Source organism: Gymnogyps californianus, chromosome 1, assembly GCF_018139145.2.
Source record: "Gymnogyps californianus isolate 813 chromosome 1, ASM1813914v2, whole genome shotgun sequence".
In the NCBI taxonomy this organism is placed as follows: domain Eukaryota; kingdom Metazoa; phylum Chordata; class Aves; order Accipitriformes; family Cathartidae; genus Gymnogyps; species Gymnogyps californianus.
This window is the reverse complement of record NC_059471.1, coordinates 160,551,568-160,569,318: the sequence shown is the minus strand read 5'-3', so window position 1 is coordinate 160,569,318 and position 17,751 is coordinate 160,551,568. Positions and strand designations below refer to the sequence as shown.

At 52.6% G+C, this 17,751-nt stretch overlaps 2 protein-coding genes across 3 annotated transcripts; both read left to right on the top strand.

Moving 5' to 3' along the window:
• Positions 1–311: 311 nt before the first annotated feature.
• EIF3D (eukaryotic translation initiation factor 3 subunit D) lies at positions 312–7,947 on the top strand. 2 transcript variants are annotated; one of them, XM_050905898.1, is made up of 15 exons: positions 312–363; positions 747–881; positions 1,212–1,257; positions 1,653–1,789; positions 1,889–1,974; positions 2,466–2,538; positions 2,678–2,790; positions 3,009–3,141; positions 3,762–3,909; positions 4,163–4,293; positions 4,754–4,839; positions 5,068–5,197; positions 5,684–5,826; positions 6,628–6,908; positions 7,911–7,947. In XM_050905898.1, the coding sequence occupies exons 2-15, from the start codon at positions 759–761 to the stop codon at positions 7,922–7,924; spliced, it is 1,644 nt and encodes a 547-aa protein (XP_050761855.1). In that variant the 5' UTR covers positions 312–363; positions 747–758; the 3' UTR covers positions 7,925–7,947. The 2 variants fall into 2 exon arrangements, with proteins under 2 accessions (XP_050761855.1, XP_050761848.1); XM_050905891.1 differs by having other exon boundaries at positions 2,675–2,790.
• A 532-nt stretch (positions 7,948–8,479) lies between these two features.
• Positions 8,480–17,751, top strand: FOXRED2 (FAD dependent oxidoreductase domain containing 2). The gene is made up of 9 exons (XM_050898466.1): positions 8,480–8,507; positions 9,099–9,644; positions 11,228–11,479; positions 11,999–12,268; positions 12,990–13,156; positions 13,814–13,979; positions 14,495–14,736; positions 15,620–15,790; positions 16,565–17,751. Exons 2-9 carry the CDS (start codon positions 9,121–9,123, stop codon positions 16,828–16,830), a joined length of 2,058 nt encoding a protein of 685 aa, XP_050754423.1. The 5' UTR covers positions 8,480–8,507; positions 9,099–9,120; the 3' UTR covers positions 16,831–17,751.

Sequence of the window (17,751 nt, the reverse complement as noted above, 5' to 3'; positions counted from 1 at the left end):
GCCACCGCCCTCGGCCCGGGCCCGGCAGCCCGCACAGCCCGCCGGCGGAATAGAGCATAGAGACGCTGGCGCCCACCCGCCGCAGCTTTTCTAGCCCTGCCCTCCTGCAGCTCTATGGCCGTGACGTACTGCGTTCTCTAGGGAGGCGCTTTACGGCAGCCGCACTCTGCTCCTTTGCGTTTGTTTTTTTTGGTGGGGTGTTTTTTTTTTTTTAATTTTACGACAGCGGCGCTCGGCGGCGCTGCTGTCGCGCGGCGCTGACGCGCAAAGGGCGGGCCGGGGTTGCGCGCGGCCTCTTTCCTCACCCACCGCCGCCGCCGCCGTCGCATCCGCTGCCATCGAGGCCGTGACGGGGCCGCGCAGGTGAGGGGGGCGCTGGGGCCGCCCTGGGGCCGGCCTCCTGTCCTACCGGCACCCGCCCGCGGGCATCGGGACCCCCGGCCCCGCCCCGGCGCTGCCACCGGTTCCGGTGGGGGCCAGGTCCCCGCCCGTCCCCCTGCACACACAGTGGCAGCGGCGACCGGGACTCCCCGTCCCACCCTGGCCGCTCCCCTCGGTGCGGGCCCGGCTGGCGGAGGCGGCCTCCCCGCCTTCACCTCATGGTGGCACCGCGCCCTGGCCTGTGCCGAGGCAAGGCCACGGTCCCCGGTGCCGCACCGGAGCGGGCGTCAGGGCGTGCGGCGGGGCTCGCCGCGCGGCAGCTGAGGGTTTGGGGTGGGTTTTTTTGCTGTTTTTTTCCCCTCTAGAAGTTTAAAAAAATGGCGAAGTTTGTGACGCCCGTGATCCAGGACAACCCCTCCGGCTGGGGCCCGTGCGCCGTGCCCGAGCAGTTCAGGGACATGCCCTACCAGCCCTTCAGTAAAGGAGACCGCCTGGGAAAGGTACCTCCGTCGTACCGTGGCGCGTTGGGCCGCTGCTGAACGAGCCCTGCGTGCCTTCTGGCATCCCGCCTCCACACGCTGCCCCCGGTTTTTGCTTCTTGCTACTGTGGCCTGCTCTTCTGACAGCCTTTGCAGGGCATCCTAACACGTAGCAGAGTTGTGAACAATTAGCAGGGCTGGCAAGCGGAGGTGGGAGTTGAAAGGATTAGTTCTGGAGTGTACGGCAGTGTTTGCTTCTGCTGCTTGGAGTCCTGCATGTATAAAGTCAGAGGTGGGGGGGAAACGTCACGTTAATACTCGCTTATTTTGACTGTTTATGCTTGTCCTTAGGTGGCTGATTGGACAGGAGCCACGTATCAGGATAAAAGATATACAAGTACGTGTTGTCTGGTGGCTGCTCCTGTGGTTTATTTCCTACAAAGTTTTCTTCAAGCGTCATTCCTGCTTTCATGTCTCACACCCGCTCTGGTGGTTACCTGCGCACCTCAGCAAGAGAGGCTTCTTAAATTAGGAAGCGTGCCTCGCCCTCGGGAGAGCTTCATGGGGCTCTCCTTGTCCTTAGGGCTTACTCCTGTTTTTTGTACTGCCTCATGACTGGGGCTTCTCAGGGAGGCTTGGAGGGGGAGAAAACATGCCAGGGTAAGGCAGGAGTCCCAATTTATGCATCATTTACGTGAAGGCAGTTGGAGGGAATTTTGGGGGAGAAAGAGGCAAAGTGTCAGGGTTTTTTTCCTAGAAGCTCGGTGTCAAGATGCTTTGTTTTATTTCCAGACAAGTACTCGTCACAGTTTGGTGGTGGAAGTCAATATGCGTATTTCCATGAGGAGGATGAGACTAGCTTCCAGCTGGTGGATACAGCACGAACGCAGAAAACGGCGTACCAGAGGAACCGTATGCGATTTGCACAGGTAACATGTTTTCAGAAACGGGCTCAAAGGAGAGCTTCAGCGGCACAGAATTATTTTGCAACTAAAAGGTTCTTTTTTTTCTTTCCTTCGTTTCTGCAGAGGAACCTTCGGAGAGACAAGGACCGTCGGAACATGCTGCAGTTCAGCATGCAGACGCTGCCAAAGAGTGCCAAGCAGAAGGAGAGGTGAGGCTGCAGATATGAACGTACCATACTTGGGTTGGAGTGCGTGAACATACTGTTGATAAATTTATGAAGTTACTGTAACAGAACCCACTGGAGCGAACAGTCAGCAAGGAAAAATTTCAGGATATTTCAAGTCCGATGTTCTGCTGATGTTGGTGGTAGTTACAAGCATGGATTTCAAAGAGCTATCTGAGAATTTAGGAGAATTTTTGAATCGTATTTAGGAAGTAAACATGGCGTTTTAAAGCGGAGCATACCCTTTCTGAAAACTGTTGCAATCTTTAGAGATGAAAATATTTAAAGAGCTGCTCAGAGTACAGAGCAGAGCTTTTAATGCCTCGGGCAGCTTGATCAACAGACAGCTCAGCAAATGTTTCAGTGGCTCGGTGCCTAAAAGCATTGCTCCTCTAGTCGTAATTTGGAAGCGTAGGAATGGTTGTGGCACGTAGGAATCGAGAACTTCTTGGCTTTTCCCATATTTGTCATTTTAGAGATCGTTTGCGCCTACAAAAGAAGTTTCAGAAGCAGTTTGGAGTGAGGCAGAAATGGGACCAAAAATCACAGGTAAACTAACAAGCTTTCTGCCCCCTGCGATGGTTTGGTTTCTCTGCCTGCGCTCACAGGGCAGCTCTTCTTGCACAAATCCTGATGTGCTGCGTCTCTGTTTCTCTCTCTATCTGTCCTACCTCTGGCCGCACAGCAGAAGCCTCGTGACTCCTCTGTTGAAGTGCGCAGTGATTGGGAAGTGAAAGAAGAGATGGATTTCCCTCGGCTGATGAAGATGCGCTACCTGGAGGTATCGGAGCCCCAGGACATGTGAGTTCCTAAAACAGCCGTTTGCTTGCTTCCTGAACTGACCAGAGTTTTGGAAAGCAGGAGGGCAAGGGTCTCCTGCCCTGGTCCCAGTGTTCTCATTGAGGTACCCAAAGCAGGGGGAGGTAATGGAACACCCAACGGGACCCTCAGTCATGTGCAGTTAGTGGGTCGTGGTCTCTGTAGGGCAGGGTATCAAGATGCTCCTATTACCTCTGCAGAGAGTGCTGTGGAGCCCTAGAATACTATGACAAAGCCTTCGACCGCATTACAACAAGGAATGAGAAGCTACTGAGGAGCATTAAGCGCATCTTCCATACTGTCACTACTACTGATGACCCAGTTATCCGAAAGGTACGTTTACTGGTTTGTAAAACCTATAGTGTGTTTCTCGGTGCGTGCTGTTGTTAGCAGACCAGCTGTCACCGTCAGACCAAAGTTAAGGGCAGAAAAATTCCAGATCCTTAAGCTTGCAAAGGAAAATAAGCATTAGCTGGTATCGTTATTTTTCTTAGCTCCAAGGCAGAGCTAGATTAATGCAAAACTAGGAATACTGGTCAAGGAAAAGCTGTAATTCTGGAAAGGCAAGCAGACCAGTACTTGAGCTATGTTGGGAAAGAAACTTCCATGTCAGAGACCTAGTTCTTGAGGTTTCTGCTTTTGGAGATGAGGAAGGCTTGGAGATTTCTCTCTGTGACCCGATCGGCAATAAGGAGGCATGCCTTTTCCCAACAGAATTAACGTTTTGTAATAGGTTTCTTACTTTTTCCTTGTTTGGGTGAGGGTGGGCCTGGATTGCTGGGTAATACCTCACACCTTGTCTAACAATTGATGGTATACCTACCTAGCTTCCTCAGCATGGGAGAAGAAATTAATGATCTGGTTTGCTAACACTTCTCATCCTGGCTGGGAAAGGGAAGGGGTGTCTGTTCTTGTTGCTGAAACACAGTTTTCTCCTTCTCCTGTATCCATAGCTGGCCAAGACCCAAGGGAATGTGTTTGCCACAGATGCCATCCTGGCCACACTGATGAGCTGCACTCGCTCCGTCTATTCCTGGGACATCATTGTCCAGAGAGTTGGATCCAAGCTTTTCTTTGACAAGAGGGACAATTCAGATTTTGGTGAGGAAAAGTCCTGAAATAAATTTCTGTTACAGTAGCTAAAGGGTCTAGTTTTCTTTATGCTTTTTTGAGTTTATTCTATGTCTCAGTGTCCAGACTTGAGACCCTTAGAACAACCTGATCACTGCAGTACACTTGCTAGCTGTGGGGGTAACTTCAGTATTGATCTGCTCCAGCGTGGGGCTGGAGACTCACTGAAGCTGACGTAGTTACTCCCCCGAGTATGACCACTTGTGTCTGGTTTTCTTCCCAGACCTCCTGACAGTGAGTGAAACAGCCAATGAGCCACCACAGGAAGAGGGCAACTCCTTTAATTCTCCGCGCAACCTTGCCATGGAAGCTACCTACATCAATCATAACTTTTCCCAGCAGTGTCTGAGGATGGTAAGGTCGAGCAGTGCTGGGTAGTAGGGTCTGTGTTTCAGAGAGTCTCAAGAAGAGACTTCATTAAGGCTGCTGTAATACAGCACAGAAGCGTTTCAGTTGACAGAGGTATGTTACACTGTTCTTTCAGTTTTGAAAGAGGTGGGATTACTTCTGGTGAGCAGTGTGACTTTGTTGTAGAAAGATTTTCACCTTTATTCCACAAAGAAGAAATCCCACTCCCATTGGTGAAGTGGGCAGGCTTCTGAGTACACTTAGTGAAGCTGAAGTGCCAGTAGAAGTACTGCCTACAGCGAAGTGACTAATGTGAAGATGAGGCCTCTCATCAGCTGTCTTAATATTTTAGTGTTTTTCTGTATAAGGGAAGTTAGCTACTGTTGCTATAAGAGAATATTTATCCAGTAGGGGAGAGCTCCCTCAGGTTTTTTCTCCTAACATGCCCTTCTGTTTTCTTCTGCAGGGAAAGGAGAAATACAAGTTTCCCAACCCAAACCCCTTTGTGGAGGATGACATGGATAAAAACGAAGTAGCCTCTGTTGCATACAGGTATGTTGATCTCTCTCTAATGCCCAGGTTTGGCAAGGGGGCACGATGTCAGCGTGATACGGAGGCAGAACAAGTTAGGAGTGTTATTGGTACAAGCTTTACCATGAGAGGGATTCCTAGACGTCCTCACAGTGAACAGATAGAGGGGGAAAGGATTTTGGTGAATGCTTGCATGGATCTGGAAGAGAACAAGGGTCAGAAATAACCAGCTGGATTGTTTGTTGGCAGATACCGAAGGTGGAAGCTGGGAGATGATATAGATCTCATTGTCCGCTGTGAACATGATGGAGTGATGACAGGAGCTAATGGAGAAGTGTCATTCATCAACATCAAAACACTGAACGAGTGGGATTCCAGGGTGAGGAAGAACGAGATCCCAAAGCTAGCTCTAACTGCTTCACTGCTGCCTGACATGCCAGGTATAGCAGGCAAGATGAGACCAACATCTGGTGGTGTACCCTGGGTGGTTACGTTCCACCAAAGGAGTGTAACTTTGGTGGACGAGCAGCGCTGATGGGATTCTACCCCAGATGCGAGGTAGCTGGTTTGAACCCTCTTGTCCCCAGGTGTTCGGCACAGTAGCTGGTCTGTTGCCATGCTTCCCTCGTGAACTCTTCCCTTGCAAACTTCCCTTCCTAACCAGCGCCACAAATGTTGGCCAATCCCCGCTGTTCGCGTTTCTCCCTTTCCGGTGCAAGGGCTCTCCTTGTCGGTTGCTGTTCGCATTCCCTTGTATGGTATCGTAAGGTAGATGGAAGAAACTTCCCTATGTGATGTCAAGATGGCTGAAGAGATGACTGCTGCTGGCTTGTTGGGTTGACCCTAGTTGTGATTCTCCTCTCAGTATTGCAATGGAGTAGACTGGCGCCAGAAGCTTGACTCTCAGAGAGGAGCTGTGATTGCCACAGAGCTGAAAAACAACAGCTACAAATTAGCCCGCTGGACGTGTTGCGCGCTGCTGGCTGGATCAGAATATCTTAAACTCGGGTAAGATGGGGTCTTCACGCCAAACATCTTTTAGGTGCATTTTCCATCGTTTAACCCAGTATACGTCAAAGTGAACCATTTGTAGAATGAGTAATCATAAAATCACCCCACGTTTTGAGTGGCCAAGAGGGAGAAGCTTGCGGTGAGCACTCCAGCCTTGGTGTAAGCTGCTTCCCCATGGTGTGCCCCTCGCCGTGACTGACCCTGTGAGACCTCGCGCATGTGACGGGCAGGTGGCCTCCATGGCTCTCAGCCTTTTTGCGGAGATTGCCAACAAGGGAAATAAATGCAGTGACTGTGCTACCTGTCAGGAATCTGATTGAGATCCTCAGTGCCCTGTTACTGAGAAACGGGATGGAGGGGAGGTATTGCCACAGCCCTTTTTGAACTGTCGGCTTAAAATCAGTTGAGTCTGTGCTGTGGATAATGAACAAAGGGCATTTGCTAACTCGGTTCTGGTGGTTGTGCAATCCTAGGTTCCGTCCTCAGATATGGGACTGATGCATTTGCATCTGTTTAATTCCAAACTTCTGGCTAGTCACGCTATTGCTTGATTTTTATCTGTGGGACTAATCCTTCCATATCTTTTGTACCACCACCATCTGATTTGGGGTGGTGGAAGGATTCTGGGTACATTACAGATTGACAGCTTGTAGCCAGGAGATCCTCTTAGCTTTCAGTGTTGGAGTATTATGTTTTTCAGCCCAGAAAACAAAACTGCTGCTTTTCTTGGTGTCGTTCTTCTGCTGGCTGGGCTTAATCTCCTGATGCCCCTCTGGTTTCTTCTTGCCCCCCCCGTAGGTATGTATCCCGTTACCACGTGAAGGACTCTGCCCGCCACGTGATCCTGGGCACGCAGCAGTTCAAGCCAAATGAGTTTGCCAGCCAGATTAACCTGAGCATAGAGAATGCCTGGGGCATCCTGCGATGTGTCATCGACATCTGCATGAAGCTGGATGAGGGGAAGTACCTCATCCTCAAGGACCCCAACAAGCAGGTGATCCGGATCTACAGCTTGCCTGATGGCACCTTCAGCTCTGATGAGGATGAGGAGGATGAGGAGGAGGAAGAGGAAGAGGAAGGTTCGTAGCATACTTGGTGATTTATGCTTTTAAGTGATCTACTGGTCTGGATGATCAAGACCAGATCTAAAGGGTGAGGTCTGACTGGTGCAGTGACAAGAGGGGAGCGAGGCTGGAGAACGTGTGGTCCCGAGGATGAGACTCGGTGGTGGAAAAGGTGTGAGTGACATTGGGAGTACTCGGCTGGAAGCAAAAAGAGCCGAGAGCTGGAAATGCAGATGTTGGGCCTCTGTATGGATACTGAGCAAGGACTGATTTTAGCAGGGGTGGGGGAGAGGACCCGGGTCCAGAGCACCGACTGGGAAGGCGAAGCCCGCCAAGGAGCCCTTCACTCAATGGCCCCAGCACTGGGGGGAGTGGGTGGGTGCTGATTTCTATTGGTACTGGGGTATTTTTTTACTACAGTTTTAGAAATGGGAGTGCCTGTAAGATGACACATTTAAAAGGCATGGTGGCCTAGCCTGATTTGAGGTAACTCGGTGAAGGCTTTTATGAAGTGACCACTGAGCGATCGCTAGTTGGCCAGTGTGGGAGTTTCGGAGGATTGGTGGTGCCGCAGTGGACAACTGCTGTCTTCGCTTCGCTGCCTAAAACCGTCTGTGATCCCTGACGCGTGATCTGTCGACAATGGGAAACCATTTGACCTGGAGCTCTTGCTCCTGTGGTACAAAAAATATCTTCCAGCGTTTTTGGGGGTTTTTTTTAGGCTGTAAACTTAGCCTGGCTCTCTGGTTTTCATTATGGAAATTTTAGGTCGCTGCGTAATTTGCTCAGGAATGTAAATTGTGTGATTCCAAATGACATGTGTGTGGTCTTGGCTGATGGAGAAGGGGAGTGGGGGGGACAGGCACACTGAGGTGGGGTGCATCTGCCGGAAGTGGCAGGCTCGTTTTCTCTTGTTCTTTGTGGCATCTCCTTGGCAGAGAGGGTTTACTTGGGGGTTTTGGGGGGTTTTCTTTCCCCTGCCGCGTTCGCTTCATTACTCTTTCTCTTCTCTTTCAGAGGAAGAGAGCTGAACCCCCCGGTCAGCTAAAGGCCGGGGGGGGGACCCGCAGCGCCCGGGCACCCCTCCCTCTCCCTGCTGGTGGTGGGGCGGACGGCGGCTGCGCCTTGGCACCCGGCCGCTCGGCGGAGAAATCGTGAGGGGGGCGGGGGGGAGAAAGCGGAATAAAGTTACTTTTGCTCAGTGACGCTGTGTCGTGTGCCTGGGGAGACGGGTACCCTCCCCGGACTGCCGGGGAGAGCAGGCTGGGGCGGCCGGGGCCGGCATGGCGGCTGGGGCGGCGAGGCGAGGCGCTGCGGCCGCTGTGAGGTAAAACTCGCGGCCTCCCTGCGCCGCCCGCGCCGGCCCCTTTAAGCGCCCCGCCCCGCCCCGGGCACGTGGTACGCGCGCGGCGGCGCCATGGTGCCGGCGGCGGGAAGCGGCGGCGGCGTCACGTGACGCGGGGTGGTGGCTCGGCGCGGGGCGCGCGCTTCCCCCTCACCCCTCGGCGAGCGGCCGCGCTGCCCCTCCCCCGCCCCATACCCCCACCCCCGCGGCGCGCGCGCGCGCCGGGCGCAGCGCGGGAGGAGCGGAGCGGCGCGAGCTCTATGGTGCAGGTGCGGCCGTTGGCGGGACGGGTCCGGCCGGCTCGTGGCGGCCCTGCGCGCCAGGTGCGGAGCGCGTCGCGTGCGGTGCCTCGCAGGTGGCAGCCATACCCAGCACGGCATGGGGCGGGGGGGGACGACACGGGACATCGGGGCCGAGACCGGTCCCTATTGGCGGTGGAGTGAGGGCCGCGCGGGGCACCCCATCTCCCATTGGCTGATGGGCTTGCGCCTCCCTTTCCCATTGGCCGTTGGAGTGAAGAGGCGCTGCGGCGGCTTGTGGCCATTGGCCCACAAGTGCTGCCCCACCTTCCCGCCTGCTGGCCTGACGCTGCCTGCTATTGGCTGGCGCAGGGGCCCTGTATGCCCATTGGCTGGAAGACCTGGGATGCCTTTTGCTATTGGCTGGCAGGGAGCAGGGCCCCGCCCCAACACCCCCACCCTGGCGTGAGGCCCTGAGGGGCGGTGCTGGCATCATGGCAGCCGGGCCTGGGCAGCGGAAGGGCGGGGACTGGGCAGGCTGAGGGTCTCTTCTGGGGAGGCCTCTGCCCACTGGAGCTGCTCACCCCCTGGGTGACGCCTCCCTGGTCCTCTCCCCTGCAGGGGTGGCTGTCCTGGCCGTGCTATGGCCCTGGTGGTCTGCTGGACGCTCCTGGGGCTGGCCTTGTACGCCAGCAGCCTGTGTGCAGTGAGCAGTGCTGCTTTCCTCTACCACGACTACTGCATCATCGGGGCCGGCCCCTCGGGCTTGCAGGTGGCCTATTTCCTCCAGCGAGCTGGCCGGGACTACGTTGTCTTCGAGCGGAGCCACGCTCCCGGCAGCTTCTTTGCCCTCTACCCTCGCCACCGCAAGCTCATCAGCATCAACAAGCGGTACACGGGCAAATCCAACAGCGAGTTCAACCTCCGCCATGACTGGAACTCGCTCCTCAGCCACGACCACCGGCTGCTTTTCCGACGCTATTCCAGCGACTTCTTCCCCAATGCTGACGCGATGGTGCGTTACCTGGAGGACTTTGCTTCCCTGCTAAAGCTGCGGGTTCAGTACAACACGGCCATCATCCATGTGACGCTGGAGAGGGACAGGCAGGCCTGGAACGGCCACTACTTCCTCCTGACCGACCAGGACAGGCAGAACTACAAGTGCAGGTAATGGGTGAACCTGGGGCTAGCCACGCTGTTCTCCACGGGTGTCTTCGAAGTCACAAAGTCGCAGAATAAATTAGGTTGGAAGAGACCCATAAAGGTCATTTTGTCCAAGCCCCCTGCCCAAAGCAGGACCAGCAACGTCAGGTTGCTCAGAGCCTTGCCCTGTTGAGGCATGAGTATTTCCAAGGATGGAGATTTCACAGCCTCTTAGAGCCTTAACCACCATCAGAGGGGAAAAACATTTTGCAGGGATTGGCAGAGTGGGTGGGCGGAATAACTGCTCGTGGGTAGGCGTTGCAAGCAACGTTATGCCTCGGACAGCTGAGGAGCTGGCAGGGCAGACACAAACTGGCTGCAATTGCCTTCACTGCAGGTTCCATCCTTGATAGGTAAGCTTGAAATCACTTTTGTTTTATCGCTAGATAATTCCTCTCTGTGAAAAAAATAACTCAGTCGTACTTGTTGTAGCCACTGCTGCCTTTATTGCAAACTCAAGTGAGTCAGTGCGGCAACACCTCACTTCCATTAACCCACATGTGCCTAGAAGTATGCCCCAGCCGACTGAAGCCCTGGGCTAGCACACAGCTGGCAGGGGGGAACCACAGAAAAGTGGGGCTGTTGCAGTAGAGGGAGCTGACTGTGAGAAATAACCCTCAAGGTTGCTGGTGCCTGAATTCCCCTTCCCCTTGTCATACTTACACGTGTGTATCCAGTACCGCCACTGAGCTACATTCCTAGAAACTTAGAAGTTACTCGTGTGAACATATGGAGTATATTTCTCACCTCTCCTGAGAACCTCAGCTCTATGACAGCAGGTCGTGCTGGCTGTCACTTGGAGGTGTGCTGGCTGGCAAGTTCGGAGGGGACAGAAGGCAATCCCAGACACCCACGTACCAGAAGCAAGTTGCTCTCGGGAGCTGCGTGAGCAAGGCTGGGACAGCAGACAGCGCCACTAGCCTCAGCTGCCTGGTGTTTCCATTTAAGTCACAAAAATTTCCCTAAGATTCAAGTAAAAGTTCTTATGGAGAGATATAAGATTACTGTACTTAATTTTAGTGTTAACGATTAGTGATGTTGCTAACATGCTTTTATAGCTAGTAGTTACATTTTAAAATATCAAAACCATTTTCTATCCCTCTTAAAAATTACTTTTGTTTTGCTGTACTAAAAGGCAACACAAATTTTAAATCAAAGTAATTTTTTATGCAATATATAATCAACCTGTGAAACTTTAGCATTATATATATCGTCAGTGAGTACATACGAGTAGTACTTGCACATTTATGAACAACGGAGGGAGATGTGTATGTACAGCACCCACACTGACTTTTGCTATATATAACAACGTTCCTTCCTATAGTTGTCTTCGTTGGCCTGAGAATAGGGAAGAGAGGAGCAGGTCATTAGGTGAAGCTAGGGAGAGGTTTCTCTTGAAACCATGACCTGTGCAGCTGGTCCAGCGTGGCTGCAAGGGGCACATCACAGCCATCTTCCACAGCAGGAGGAGGAAGGAGTGATGAGATGGAACAATGGCCCCATTCCTGTAATGCCTGCATTCCCTAGTGCTATCCCTGTTTTTGCAGCTCTTTGTTGGTCGCCACTGGGACGTGGGTCCCCAACGTGGTAAACTTCCCTGGCTCAGAATATGTTGAGGGTTACGAGACTGTGTCCATCAGCCCGGAGGATTTTGCTGGCCAAACCGTGTTGATCTTGGGCCGAGGGAACTCGGCCTTTGAGACGGCGGAGAACATTCTGGGCGTCACGAATTTCATCCACATGGTGAGCCGGTCACGCGTGCGCCTCTCGTGGGCCACCCACTACGTCGGGGATCTCAGGTAGGAAACTGCTCCTCTTCCTCTTTCTAACGCAGCTGGAGTACAAACAAGGAGAATCACTTCTTGCCCGGGCGACGAGCCAGACTGGCACAGGAGGTGCTGTGGTCCTGGGGGTCGCAGAGCAAACATGGGGCCTTCTATCTTTAGGTCCTTGGTTTAAAGCAGTCCAGGTTGCAGTTGCTGAACACAGGAGCTTGATGAGAGCTCTTTGGGGTCTGTGTGAAATAGGAAAATGTCCCCTTGGAAACTGTATCATTAAAAAGTGCTGGCTCTCAAGTTGTTGCCTTGCTTGCAATCACAGAGGAGAGCTGAGAGGTGGACTACATCCTGCAAGGGCAGCGAGGCTGTGTTACCTGTGCTGTTCCTGTGAGCCCTGAGGCTCTGGGGATAACCTTTGTACTGAAGGGGAGTGTGGGGTGCCTGGTAAAGGTGTCCCATTTTCAGCAGCTGAGACAGAACCGTGGATCCCACCTCTCCTCCCTTCTTTTAGCCCTTCTTACATTCTCCCTTTTTTTGTAGAGCAATTAACAATGGCCTGCTGGACACCTACCAGCTGAAATCTCTGGATGGGCTTCTGGAGGGCGACCTGGAAGATCTGGCTATCCTCAAGGACAAGAAAGGGAAGCTGCACATCACGCTCAGGTTTTACCTGGAGAACAGGAACACCAGTGCAGGCATCGACTCCATCACCCTCCCACAGGACGAACTGGATAATTTTGCCACCCGCGCACCTTACGACCGTGTCATCCGCTGCCTGGGCTGGAAGTTTGACTTCTCTATCTACAACAGGTGAGGGAGAACCAGGATCTCTAGGGAAGAAGGTATTTACAGTGAAGGGCCTGAGTTAGGGAGGAAGGGGAAGGGCAGATCCTCTCCTGGCAGCATTGCCCAGACCTCCGTGTGCTCTGAGCTACCTGGTGCTGCACAGTACTTTGTCTACCCTGCAGCTACGGCCGTGTCCCAGTGGGAACGTGTGTGCCACTGCCCTCTGACTGACAGGCTCTAGGGCTGAGCAAATGGCAGTGTTGGGACTTGCGTGACACAGAAAAACTTGTGCCTTTAGAACTTGACATCCTGACCTGCCAGATCACATGGAGAAGGCTAGCAGTGTTTTGGGATTTTTTTGGAATGAGGATGGTGCAGGTACAGATCGCTACAGAAAGGTTTTGTCTGCTTTTTTTCCCCTGAGGATGCAACCTTCACTCTGCCTTGGTTTGTCTCCTAGTACATCCTGCAGTTGAAAGTGCTACTCCTAACTCCACCGTCTTTCAAAATTCACTGTCAGTGGCTCAGGCTGGAATTTGATCTTGTCCAGAGCTACCTTGAGATAAGCACCCATGTCTTCTGGAAGATCCTCGTTGTTGTAGTAGTAAATCCCACTGAAGGCAGTGGGGAGCATGAAGCAGTGTCTTTGCAGTGGCTGCAAGATAATGTGTGCCTTATCAGAAACCCTTTTTATTTTTCCACCCCCACCCTTCCTGACAGCCTGCTCTTCTCTTTTGCACATCAGATCCCTTAGAATGATGCCAGGAAAAGGGAATAAAAAGAAGTATCCTCAGATCAAACCCAGCTACGAGTCCAGAGGCACTCGGGGGCTCTTTGTTCTCGGCACTGCTAGCCATTCTGTTGACTTCAGGAAATCTGCTGGGGGCTTCATCCATGGATTCCGGTATACAAGTGAGTACTGGGGTGTACAGAAAGGGCATAGGGGAGAATTGTTCCTCCCTTCGAAGGAACAATTCATAGCTTACTGCTGGAAAGAGATCACCCTTAGTCTTGTGCTGACAGTAAGAACGACAAAACACAGCCAAGCTGCAGCTGCGTCATCTGAAGTGGAGGAGAAGTGACTTGGGGTCATATCTGAAGTTTTTGGTTGTCTGTCTTTGTTTTGTCTTGTGTCTCTCTTGCCCATTGTCTCTTATTTATGTAACACAATAGATTTCTGCCTGCCAGATGCTCTGCCTCATGACAAGCTGTGGGTGAGAGGTCTGTGCTGTGGAGTTATAACCCAGCAGCTTTGGGCAGTAGAGAGAATTTCCGTCTTTATGTGTGTGTGCCCATCCTTATCATTAAAGGACTGCTCAGAAGTAATGAAATATCCCCAAGGACCCCCCGCCCCCTCACCAACCGCTTAGCATCACATCAGCTTTCAGAGGGCATCTCCACTGCAGTTACCAGCGATTGGGGTGGGAGATCCTGAGCACGGATGAGCTGTAAAGCTTATTTATTGTGTCCTGCCAGTATCTGTGTGTGCTGCAGCAGCGCGATCGGATTTCCTAAAAGCGTAAGCTTGGATTTTTAAATAAGCTGTCTTTGCTTCTCTCAATGTCTTAGCTCGTGCAGTCCACCGCCTATTGGAAAACCGTCATCATGGTGTCCCCTGGCCATCCACAGTCTACCCTATTACACAGCTGACCAATTCTGTCATCAAGCGGGTGAACGAGGCCTCGGGCCTCTACCAGATGTTCAGTGTCCTGGCTGACATCATACTGCTGAGAGAGTGAGTGAGTAATTATTCCCAGCACTGCATGCCATCGTTTCATTCCTTTTTCTTTACCATTGCTTTCCGTGGTGCCACCACACGAATTGCTCCGTTGCTGCCTAAGGATGTTACCATCACATAGGCAGCCGCCTCAAAACCTGTACCACTGCCGCAACTGGTGCCAGTATGCCCAATTCTGCCAATTACTTCTCTCCCTTAAAGGGCTGAAATGGTCCAGACCTTCCCTCAAGGTTCAGAGGTGTAGTACCCTTTTACTGTCTCCAGGAAAAAGCTTTCCGTGAGCAGTGCTAATGTAGAGAGGAATCCCATAATCCAGGAAAATAATGAAGTCTTGTAACAGTATCTGCAGCCTTCATAAGCTCAGCGTCAAGTCCAGCCCAGATCTGTAATGACCAAAAATAATTACTATCTGATGGCTCTTTGGCCTTAGCCTCGACCAGCTGAGGGGGTGTTGGATCCCAGCTGGCTTTTCTCTGGTGGAAAAGTCTGATGGTTGTGGTTGCAATTCACAGGAATGCCACAGCATTCGAATACCTGGAAGAGTACCCGGTTGGAGTCCTGGCCGAGCTGGAAATGCAGACGGGGAGAAAGGCTCCCAATGGGCTGTTTGTCATCATCATGGAATATGGGAGGAATTTCTCTGGGGCTGACAAGGATGTCTTCTACTACAACCGAGCTGTGGGAGAGGCACAGCATGCCTGGCAGTCCAACTTTTTGCACCCTGTTATTTACTATTACAAACGCCTCCCAACAGGTAAGCTTTCCTGTCTGTCCCTGCTAATTATCTGATACGAGCAAAATGGAGAGGGATGAAGATACTTCAGAGCCAAAGGGGGGGATGGGGGGGGCATACCTGCAGGCATTGCACACCCTTCTCCTCCACTTCCTTCATGTCCATCCTCTGGGGCACCCGCCACCACTGTGTGAGCTGTGAAAAAAAAGCTGGGAGTTGGCAGGAAGTTTCCATCAATCAGACTGATACGGGGTGTGGGGTGGGGGGGTTGTACCAGAGACCTCATGTTTGAGAACAGGAACAAACAGGCATACTGGGAGTTTCCCCATTCCCAAAAAGAGGAACGTTGCTTCCCTTTGGCCCCCTGCATGTATTTTGCAGAGTCCCGGCAGATGAGGCTGGGCTGTTCCATGTTACTGCCAAAAGAAAGCTGCTCTCTGTGGCCGGCCCAGCTCTGAGAGGTCTTGCAGTGATAGAGGCAGCCAAAGGCAAGGGTTTGAAGATGAGCAAACAAACACGCTCAGGATACATTTCCTTGGGAAATGAGTGTGCTGAATCTTCGTCTCCAGAAACCTAGGGTGAGGGTCCAGCCTGCCTTGCACAGAAAGAAGCGTGATGGGTAGCAGCATTAAAGCTTGAACGCAGCTCAGCCTGTCTGGCAGTCCCTGCCCAGGGGGAACAGGAGTGAAATGACAGGAAGTACTGCAGGCAGGGACAAGGGGCAGCTGTGCAGTGGCAGGGCTGTTGAGGACAGAGCTGGCAGAGGGGACTGCAAATGAAAGTAAGGTAGGGATTAAAAGGTCAGGACAAAAGCTGAAACAGCTGTCGTAGCTGCTTTCCACTCCCCAAGCTCTTTTTAATGCCATTTTGATTCTGAGAGATTCCCTTAATATTCTCTTGGCAGAGCGTGAGATGAGACTTCGGCCCCCGGATTGGCCTCTCCCCCGCCCAGACGCCGTCCATCACATCGTGGAGGACTTTCTGACAGACTGGACGGCCCCGAACGCTCACATCCTGCCGCTGAGGCGGTTTTTGGAGAACTGCCTCAGCACTGACCTGCGCAATTTCTTTGCAGGTAATTTGAGCACAGAGTCGAGGTGGCAGGAGGAGGAGGAGGGATGTGAGGGACAAGAGACAGGAGCAATCTCTTCTGCAAAGAGCTGAGATCTCCCTGTGGCGAGCTGGTGGTCTCACCGTCAGTCACACCTCTTTGATGCACTCCCCAGACAGTAAAAAGTGCCGGTGCTGCGTGTACGTTCCCAGATAGCCTTTGCTCTTGCTCACCACCAGAAAGAGACTTCCCCAGGCACACCCAGCTTTAGGGAAAGGTGTATGAGGTTGGGTTCAATCCCTTTTCTAGCTGCAGCTTTCCTTCCTCCTCCATTATCTGAACGTTCCTTTGTGCCATGGGGTACCAGATCTCTTTTCATGTACTGATGATGGGAGTGCTTTCCCATGGGAAATGGGAGTGCCGGGATGTGAGAGCTGGAGGGCCTCGGCTGCCTCCCTTCCTGGTCTGAAGACTGGTCTGGGAACCTCCTGCAGGAAGCCCACGTGGCACACAGAGGGAAGCAATCCTGTGGTACAAAGAAGATGCCAGAGGGCTGCAAGCTCAAATCCAGCTCCTTTTCCTCTTGGAGTGCAGACTGGAGATCCCACCCTGCATCTCCTGAGCTCTGCAGAATTAAGTCGATTGCTGCCATCCGGGGCAGGGTGCCGGGTGGGAAACTCCAATCATCTTCCCTCATGCTCTCTGCCTTTTGTTTTGAATGAGTGCTAAAGAGTTTATGGGAATTTTTCTCTATGAGGTATCTCTGCCGAGTCTGATTTTTGATCCTTTCCCCCGCAGAGTCCTGTTTCCTGTTTGCCTTCACCCATCAGAAGCTGCCTCCCTTCTGCCGGCAGGGGTACCTGAGAATGCAAGGGCTCGTGGGGAGCGAGGGGCTCCGGCGCCACGCGGTAGAAGCTGGCCTGCTGGAGGATTACACTCTCACAGACTTTTCGGGCGACAGACCCCCTGACAGCCACGAAGGGTCACAGGGCCAGCTGCTGAGAGATCACGCGATACCGGTTCGTCCGCTGCAGCATCTTGTTAATGCCAAGGATGAGCTTTAACCTTTCTCGCTGTACGCTGAAGCCTATAGGTGCTGTTGTGACAATATTGTAACAGAGATCCACAGCAGGATTCTGCCCTTTCCCGTGCACCTTTTCCATCCCCATGCCTTCCACTGATCACGAGTTGCCAAAGACCTGCTCAGATCTTGCTGTTACAAAGAGGACCACCGGGCTCTGAAGGATAAGCCAGGGGCCAAAATCCAGTGATGCTGAGGCTCCCGCGTTGTCCTTGCAGAGTTCAGAGTTGCCCGAAGGTGGTGTTTGTGTTTATCTCGCAGACCAATATCTGCAGCGACGCCCAGGGGTCACAGAAGAGAGTGCAGGAATGCCTGGGTAACTTAAAATGTCGTGTCCCTCTTCGGAGGTGACCTGTTTGCACCCTGTGGCAGCCCGGTGCAGGCTCTCTGGTCTCTGGATGCCGTACGCTGCGTATACTTGAAGATTTTTTTTGTGCACCGAATCCCGAAGTGGTACTCCAGGCAAACTTCCCGGTATTTTTCCTGCATTTGAGTTAGGGCAGTTGTGTAGCTTGAGTGGAGAGGGGTGGTTTTCAGTTACCGTAGACGTCGGGTAATTTGTCATTTCCCGGAGAGCACTACAAGGGACCCTTCCCTCCACGAAGGATGAGTAGCTTGCCTGGAACGCCTGGGACACAGAGACTTACACTGAGTTCGGCTCCGCTGTCCTCACGTTTTTCTTCTCCCGCACCAAGCAGCCTGAAAGGTTAGCCCCTGTCTTTTATAAAGCATGACCAATATTCCTCCTATTTGCACTATGTCCCATCAAGAAAGTTTCAGGTGGACTTTGATGTTAAAATGCTCGTTCTCTGTTTTATTGCCCTCCAGTCACCTTGAGATCTTACCGGCACTGACTGGGAGGTTGTCCGCACTTTATTGCTCCCTCTGTCAGCCACGTGCATTT

Coding starts and splice junctions, on each gene's coding strand:
- EIF3D (XM_050905891.1), top strand. CDS start 759: ATGGCGAAGTTTGTGACGCCCGTGATCCAGGACAACCCCTCCGGCTGG. Junction 1,790..1,888: donor ACCGTATGCGATTTGCACAG/GTAACATGTTTT, acceptor TCGTTTCTGCAG/AGGAACCTTCGGAGAGACAA. Junction 3,910..4,162: donor GAGGGACAATTCAGATTTTG/GTGAGGAAAAGT, acceptor TTTTCTTCCCAG/ACCTCCTGACAGTGAGTGAA.
- FOXRED2 (XM_050898466.1), top strand. CDS start 9,121: ATGGCCCTGGTGGTCTGCTGGACGCTCCTGGGGCTGGCCTTGTACGCC. Junction 13,157..13,813: donor CCATGGATTCCGGTATACAA/GTGAGTACTGGG, acceptor TCAATGTCTTAG/CTCGTGCAGTCCACCGCCTA. Junction 14,737..15,619: donor TTACAAACGCCTCCCAACAG/GTAAGCTTTCCT, acceptor TTCTCTTGGCAG/AGCGTGAGATGAGACTTCGG.